This window comes from Geospiza fortis, unplaced genomic scaffold (assembly GCF_000277835.1).
Source record: "Geospiza fortis unplaced genomic scaffold, GeoFor_1.0 scaffold1573, whole genome shotgun sequence".
NCBI lineage: Eukaryota > Metazoa > Chordata > Aves > Passeriformes > Thraupidae > Geospiza > Geospiza fortis.
In genome coordinates this window covers 11,194-19,343 of record NW_005054863.1, presented here as the reverse complement: position 1 = coordinate 19,343, position 8,150 = coordinate 11,194, and the positions used below count along the sequence as shown (strand labels likewise).

The window sequence follows — 8,150 nt, the reverse complement described above, 5'->3', positions numbered from 1 at the left end:
GGTGCACAAAATGGCTCCCAAAATGGCTCCCAGTGTGCCCAAAGTGGGACATGAGGTGTTCACAAAATGGCTCCCAAAGTGTGCCCAAAATGGCTCCCAAGGGTGCCCAAAATGGGTCATGAAGGGTTCACAAAATGGCTCCCAAAGCGTGCCCAAAATGGGTCATGAGGTGTTCACAAAATGGCTCCCAAAATGGCTCCCAGTGTGCCCAAAGTGGGACATGAGGTGTTCACAAAATGGCTCCTAGAGTGTGCCCAAAATGGCTCCCAGAGTGTGCCCAAAATGGGTCATGAAGGGTTCACAAAATGGCTCCCAAAGCGTGCCCAAAATGGGTCATGAGGTGTTCACAAAATGGCTCCCAAAATGGCTCCCAGTGTGCCCAAAGTGGGACATGAGGTGTTCACAAAATCGCTCCCAAAGTGTGCCCAAAATGGCTCCCAAGGGTGCCCAAAATGGGTCATGAAGGGTTCACAAAATGGCTCCCAGAGTGTGCCCAAAATGGGTCATGAGGTGTTCACAAAATGGCGTCTGTGGTACTCTCAAAATGGCAGCCAAATTGTCCCAGAGAAAGGGACAAAATGGCAGCCAAAGAGGCCACAAAATGGCCACCAAAGTGTTCACCAAAAATAGACTCAATATCCCCAAAAAGGGACTCAAAAGTTTCCACAAAATGGCCACCAAAAAGTCCACAAACTGTCCCCAAAAAATTATTTAGAAGTGAAATAAAGTTGCCCCAAAAATGATCTGCAAATGACCCCAAAAGTGTTTCCAAAAAAATTATTCAAAATATTCACAAATTAGTCCCTCAAAGTGTGTCTAAAATAACTTCCAAAGTGCTCCCAAAAAAGGGACTTGAGGTATCCCTAAAATGGCTCCCAAATTTTTCCAAAATGTCCCAAAATGTCCCCAAAATGTCCCTCACCTTGGCTGCTGTTGGGGACAGAACTTTCTTCTTCTTTTTGATTTTGATGCCGGGGACGGGTGCTGAGTTCAGGGCGTCCAGGAACCCGAGACCTTCCATGGCTGGGGAGAGCACAGAGAGGTCACCAAAAACCCCCAAATTCACCCCAAAATGGGTCCCAAACCTGCCTCAAAATGGTGCCCAAATATGCCCTAAAAAGGATCCCAAAAAATCCCAAATTCACCCCAAAATGGGTCCCAAACCTGTCTCAAAATGGTGCCCAAACTGCCCCTAAAATGGTGCCCAAGTCTGCCCTAAAAAGGATCCCAAATCCACCATAAAACAGCTCTGAAATCACTCCTAAAAACTGGACCCAAATTTTTCCCCAAATGGGACCCAAATCGGTTCAAAAATGACCGATCCAGGTACCACCCAAAACCACCCAAAATGTCCCCAAAAATGACTCCCAAATGGAACCCGGGTGCCCCCAAAATGGCACCAAAAGTCTCCCCTGGAAAGGTCCCAAATATCACCCAAATTGTCACCAAAATGGCCCCAAAACCAAACCCTAAACGGCACCAAAATGAACCCAAAATGAAACCAAAATCAGCCCCAAAATGGCACCAAAACAACCCCAAAACGTCATCAGGGTGTTCCAAAATGCCCCAAAATCCCCAAATGGCCCCAAACTCACGCTGCGGGGGGATGATCTTCACTTTGATCTCCTTGGCTGCGTTCGGGGCCGTGTTCAGGGGTTTGTATTTCTTCTCTGCCAGAGGAGCCTCCCCAGGGGCTGTTGGGGCACTGGGGGAGGAAAAAAGGGTCAGGACGCCCCAAAAACCACCCCAAAACCTCCGAGATTTCACCTAAAACAGCCCTGAAATTATCCCCGAAAACCCCAGAACCGGCCTCCCAAAATGGCCTCAAAGTAGCCCCAAAACTGTCCCCAAAATAGACCCAAAATTATCCCTAAAAAGCTCTGAAACCACCCCTAAAATGACCCCAAAGCCATCCCAGAAGTGGCCAAAAAATTGCCCCCCAAAATGGTCCTGAAACCATCCCCAAAACAGCCCCCCTAAAATGGCCCAGAAAGCCCCCAAAATCACCCCAAAAAACCCTCAAAACCACCCCAAAATAATCCTGAAACGTCTCCAGAATTGCCCCAAAACCCCCCAAAACATTCCCCCAAATCAGCTCCAAAAGCAGCCCTGAGACCCCAAAACTGCTCTGAAATCCCAGAAGTGCCCAAAATTGCCTGAAATTGCCCCAAAGCCCACCTCTGCCTCTTGACAGGGACGGGTTTCAGGCTGTATTTGTCGGACGAGGCCGAGTTCAGTTTCTTCACCGGCGCCAGCGACGGCGTCTCCAGCTCCAGCCCTGAGGGGAAAAAAGGGTTAAAAATCCTCAAACCAGCCCCAAAAATCCCCAAATGGCTCAAAAACCACCCCTAAAATGGCCCCAAATTGGTAAAACCTCGATAATGAAGGTTGAGCTCTGAATTTTCCAAAATCAACCCCAAACTCATCTCAAATAAGCACAAATTTCATTTAAGGAGCCCAAAACTCAGCCCAAATGCCTCAGTTTTAGCACAAATGCCCCAAAACCACCCCAAAATTCCCAAAACCAGCCCTAATTCTCCCAACATAGCCCCAAGTTTTAGCACAAATTCTCCAAACTGGCCCTAAATTCACAAAACCAAGCCAAATTTCCCTCAAAAACCACTCCTAAATTCCCAAAAACCACCCCAAACCCACCCCAAATCCCCCCAGAATGCCCCAAATCTCACCTGTGGAGCGGAACTTGGCGTGGCTGGGGGCCGTGGTCCGCAGGGATTTGGGTTTTTCCCGTTTCTTTTCGGGAATTTCCTCATTTTTGGCCTCGTTTTTGGTCTCCTGGGGCTTCTCCGGGACGGGAGTTTTGCTTTTGTTTTCCTCTTTCCTCTTCTTTTTATCCCGTTCTGGGGGTGGGAAAAGGGGTGAGGGGATTTGGGGATTTTTTTTGGGGGGGGGAATTTTGGGGTTTTTGGGAGGAATTTTGGGGTTTTTGGGGGGAATTTTGGGGTTTTTTGGGAGCTCACCTGTGGGTTGGGAGCTGCTCTGGGAGCGGATCACCCCCATCCAGTCGCTGACCAGGATGGAGGCCAGGCGGCGGAGCTCTGAGGGATTAATTAACAAAAAATCATTAATTAATCAGTCATTAATCAGCCATTAATCAAGCAGGGGGTGGGGAGTAGGACCTAGAGGAGTTTTGGAGGGGTCCAAGGGCAGTTTTGGGGAATTTCAGGGCGGTTTTGGGGGTTTCAGAGGGATCTGGGCTGGTTTTTTTGGGGTCCTGAGGGGTTTTTAGGGGATCCCAGGGGGTCTGAGGGAGGTTTCAGGGCTCTCAGGGGGATTTTGGGGGGGCTGAGGCGGATTTTAGGGTTTTCAGGGTTTTTTTGGGGGGTCTGAGGTGGATTTTGTGGTTCTCAGGAGTTTTTGGGGGGCTCTGAGAGAGGTTTTGGGGCTCTTAGGGTTTTTTTGGGGTGTTCCAGGGGAATTTTGGGCGTCTCAGGGTTTTTTGGGCGGTCTGAGGTGGATTTTGGGGGTCCCAGGAGCATTTTGGGGTTCTCAGGGAGGTTTTGGGAGCGCTCATGGGTTTTTTGGGGTGTCTGGGAGGGAATTTTGGAGTTCTCAGGGGGAATTTTGGGTGTCCCAGGAGGATTCTGGGGGTTCCCAGGGGGAATTTTGGGGTCCCAGGATGATTTTTAGGGGTTCTGAGGGGGATTTTGGGGGGTCCCTGCTCACCCTCATCGTCGCTGGACTTGCTGAGCTGCTTCACCAGCTTGGCCGTGTTGTTCTGCAGAGGAAACCAAGGGTCAGGGAGGGGACAAAAGGGACACTGGGGACACCAAAGCCACCCCTGGGGGGACCCGAGGGTGACAAAAGCCACTTGGGGTCCCAAATGCCACCTGAGTGCCCCCAGAGCCCTGGAAGGGCTTTAAATGGGACAAAAATCACTTTAAACGGGACAAAAATCACTTTAAATGAGACAAAAATCACTTTAAATGGGACAAAACCCACTCTGAGTGTCCCCAAGTGCCACCTGAGTGTCCCCAGAGCTGTGAAAGGGCTTTAAATGAGACAAAAATCGCTTTAAATGGGACAAAAATCACTTTAAATGGGACAAAAATCACTTTAAATGGGACAAAAATCACTTTAAATGAGACTAAAATCACTTTAAATGAGACAAAAATCACTTTAAATGGGACAAAAATCACTTCGGAGCGGGACAAAAGCCACTCTGAGTGTCCCCAAGTGCCACCTGTGATGTCCCCAAGTGCCACCCGAGTGTCCCCAGGTGTCCCCAAGGGCCAGACCTGCTTGAGGTGGTCGACGGTGAGCGGGAGGTGCTGCAGGGTGAGCAGCAGCTGCTGCAGGAAGGGCACGTTGTTGGCGGCCTTGGAGCCCGTCAGCCACGTGTTGAGCAGCTTGTAGCCCCCGATCCGGATGAACCTGAGGGGAAAAAACGGGAATTTTATCCAGGCCCACAGGAAAAAACCTTAATTCTGTCAAAATCTGCCCAAATCCGCCCGAAGTTCAAAAAAAAACCCCGTCAAAATCTGCCAAAATCCACCCAAAATACAAAATAAAGCCATTTTTCCATGTGGTTACTAAGCCAGGATGAATCTGAGGGAAAAAAGTGGGAATTTTGTCCACATCAAGACAGGAAAAACTTCATTCTGTCCAAATCTCCCTAAATCCATTTGAAATTTAAAAAAAATCACGTCAAAATCTGTCTAAATCCACCTAAAATCCAAAATGAATCCATTTTTCCACCTGATTACTAGGTATGGATGAATCTGAGGGAAAAAAGTGGGAATTTTGTCCACATCAAGACAGGAAAAACTTCATTCTGTCCAAATCTCCCCAAATCCACCTGAAATTAAAAAACATCCTGTCAAAATCTGCCAAAATACACCCAAAATGCAAAAAAAACCCATCAAAATCCACGTAAAACTGCCTAAAATCAACTTTTCTAGTTGGTTACTAAGCCAGGATGAATCTGAGGGGAAAAAAGTGGGAATTTTGTCCAGATTCAGTTGGGAAAACCTTTAATTTGTAAAATTTCCCCTGAACCCACTCAAAAAAAAAAAAAAAAAACCAAACATCAAAATCTGCCAAAATACACCCAAAATCCAAAAAAAATCTATTTTTCCACGTGATTACTAGGTCACGGTGAATGTGAGGGGAAAAAGTGGGAATTTTGTCCAGATTCAGTTGGGAAAACCTTTAATTTGTAAAATTTCCCCTGAACCCACTCAAAAAAAAAAAAAAAAATCCCCTCAAAATCCACTTAAATCCACCTAAAATTCACTTTTCAATGGGGTTACTAGGTCAGGATGAATCTGAGGGAATGAAGTTGGAATTCTGTCCAGATCAGGCTGGGAAAAATTTGAATCCATCAAAATCTGCCCAAAATTGAAAAAAAATCCCATCAAAATCTGTCTAAATCCGCCTAAAATTCACTTTTCTACGTGGTTACTAAGGCAGGATGCAATCTGAGGGGAAAAAGTGGGAATTCTGGTAGGATCTGGCCAGGAAAACCTCAAATTTCCCCAAAATCCCCTCAAAAATCGCATTTTTCCACAACGCTTACTTGGCCTGAGGATGAAACCTGAGGGGAAAAAGTTGGAATTCTGGAAGGATCCAGCCAGTAAAACCTCAAACCAACACAAATGGGGAAAAGATAGGGGGAAAATGGGGAAAAAAATGGGGAAAAATGGGGAAAAGATAGGGGGAAAATGGGGAAAAAAATGGGGAAAAATGGGGAAAAGATAGGGGGAAAATGGGGAAAAAAATGGGGAAAAATGGGGAAAAGATAGGGGGAAAATGGGGAAAAAAATGGGGAAAAATGGGGAAAAGATAGGGGGAAAATGGGGAAAAAAATGGGGAAAAATGGGGAAAAGATAGGGGGAAAATGGGGAAAAAAATGGGGAAAAATGGGGAAAAGATAGGGGGAAAATGGGGAAAAAAATGGGGAAAAATGGGGAAAAGATAGGGGGAAAATGGGGAAAAAAATGGGGAAAAATGGGGAAAAGATAGGGGGAAAATGGGGAAAAAAATTGGGAAAAATGGGGAAAAGATAGGGGGAAAATGGGGAAAAAAATGGGGAAAAATGGGAAAAAAACTGGGGAAAAATGGGAAAAAAACTGGGGAAAAATGGGAAAAAACTGGGGAAAAATGGGAAAAAACTGGGGAAAAATGGGAAAAAAAATGGGGAAAAATGGGAAAAAAACTGGGGAAAAATGGGAAAAAAACTGGGGAAAAACGGGGAAAAGATGGGGGGAAAATGGGGAAGAAAAGGGGAAAAATTTGGGGAAAAAAAGGGAAAAAAGGGGGGGAAAATGGAGAAAAAGGGGAAAAAAGGGGGGAGCAAAATAAGGAGAAAAAGGGGGAGAAAATTGGGGAGAAAAATGGGGAAAAGGGGAGAAGGGGGAGAAGGAGGGAAAAGGAGGAAAAATGAGGAAAAAGGAGGAAAAAAGGGGAGGAAAAAGGGAAGAAAACTGGAAGAACATGGGAATAAATGGGGTTAGGAGTGGGGGGCAGATGAGAAAATAACAGTGTGCAAAAAATCTGGGGGTGAAATGAGAGATGAGAGAAAACTGGGAGGAAAAAGAGTGAAATCAGCTCTAAAATAGAGGAAATCGACCTAAAAAAGGTGGGGAATAACACCAAATACGGGGAAATTGATCCTAAAAATTAGAAATTTACGCTAAAGGATGGAAAGCAAGCCTAAAAAATGGAAATAAACCCAAAGAAGTGGAAAAACGACCACAGGAACTTCATGAAATCAACCTGCAAAAAAGGAAGTCAAAACTGCAAGGCAGGAAATGGATCACCAAATGAGGGAAATTAACTCCAAATGCTGGAAAAACAAACTAAAACATTGGAAACAACCCTAAAATGTGGGAATTAACCCCAAAAAGCTGGAAATAGGCCTCAAAAAAGCTGGAAAATCACCCCAAAATCACAGAATTCTGCCCCAAAAAGGAGCAAAACAACCTCAAAAAGCTGGAAAACAACACCAATACGAGGAAATCAACCCTAAAATCTGGGAAATCACCCCAAAAAGCTGGAAAACAACACTAAAAAATGGGAAATCAACCTCAAAGGTCTGGAAATTGCCCCCAAGATGGAAAAGAGCTTTACAAAGCAGGAAATCATCCTTTAAAAAGCTGGAAATAGGCCCCAAAAAGCAGGAAAATCAGCCCAAAAAGCTGGAAATGGACGTTAAAATGATGGAAAACCACAGTAAAAGTGAGAAGTTCAACCCAAGAGTGCGAAATCAACTCCAAAACCTCAGAAATTCACATCAAAATGCTGGAAAATGATCCCAAAAAGCTGGAAAATGACCCCAAAAATGTCCCAGGGACCCCCCCAAGGGACCCAGGGGGAGTCACAGCCCCCCCTCCCCCTCTGATGTCATTCCAATTAGCTGATTAATTAATAAAGAAATTAATTAAAATATTAACACTGGGGATCAGGATTTAGGGTCACACCCTGGGGGGGACACAAACCCCGAGTTTCTCCCCCCCCCAAATTTTTAATTTAAAAGTTAATTAAACTCATTAACAAAACAAAAAGAGACAAAAATCTGTCATTGCCACCAGTTTTCCCCCTCATAATTTCATTAATTTTTTGTTAATTAACGAGCAGAACGAGGGTCCAGGGGGGGCTTTCCAACCACAACCTTCCCCCAAGGTTCATTAACCAGGGGTTAATTAACGAGCTGCCACTTAAGGAGGGGCCACATTTGGGGGTGTCACACCCCTCCCCCAAAGCTCAGGCCATAATTAAACCCTCTGACTAATGAACCAACCATTAATTAACACCTCATTAATTAAGGCCAAACCCCCCCCTTAATGACCCGACGCTCATTGACCCCAATCCGGGGCCCCTCCCCCCCCTTCCTGGGGGGGTTTCAGGCTCTGACATCATTAATCACCACTAATTAGAGCTTAATTATGACCCAGTTTCCTTAATGAGGGCAGGGGGAAGGAGCTGGGGAGGTTTTTTGGGGTTAAAACCACTCAAAAATCTTCATTTTTGAGGTGAAAAAATCTCAGTTTTTGAGGTGGGGGCAGCACCCAGAGCTGGGGGTCGTTAAGAATTCCCCCCTCCCCAGTGTTAATTAACTAAAGGGGAGATTAATTAGGGGGGAGTCAGCAAAGCCACCCCTCTGCAAAGACACAAGAAAAAGTTAAACCAGC

At 45.6% G+C, this 8,150-nt stretch overlaps 2 protein-coding genes across 2 annotated transcripts in view; one reads left to right on the top strand and one right to left on the bottom strand.

Moving 5' to 3' along the window:
* PPP1R10 (protein phosphatase 1 regulatory subunit 10) overlaps positions 1 to 4,535 on the bottom strand; it is a 7,972-nt gene extending 3,437 nt beyond the window's left edge. The window contains exons 1-8 of the mRNA XM_031065552.1: positions 4,523 to 4,535; positions 4,257 to 4,438; positions 3,685 to 3,736; positions 2,979 to 3,056; positions 2,688 to 2,858; positions 2,179 to 2,278; positions 1,596 to 1,705; positions 827 to 1,023 (exon numbers count right to left, since the gene is read on the bottom strand). Of these exons, the coding sequence (XP_030921412.1) occupies positions 827 to 1,023; positions 1,596 to 1,705; positions 2,179 to 2,278; positions 2,688 to 2,858; positions 2,979 to 3,056; positions 3,685 to 3,736; positions 4,257 to 4,438; positions 4,523 to 4,535 (903 nt within the window). The remainder of the gene's footprint in view (positions 1 to 826; positions 1,024 to 1,595; positions 1,706 to 2,178; positions 2,279 to 2,687; positions 2,859 to 2,978; positions 3,057 to 3,684; positions 3,737 to 4,256; positions 4,439 to 4,522) is intronic.
* A 163-nt stretch (positions 4,536 to 4,698) lies between these two features.
* MRPS18B (mitochondrial ribosomal protein S18B) overlaps positions 4,699 to 8,150 on the top strand; it is an 8,561-nt gene continuing 5,109 nt past the window's right edge. Inside the window, exon 1 of the mRNA XM_014311471.2 lies at positions 4,699 to 4,727. Within this exon, the coding sequence (XP_014166946.1) occupies positions 4,699 to 4,727 (29 nt within the window). The remainder of the gene's footprint in view (positions 4,728 to 8,150) is intronic.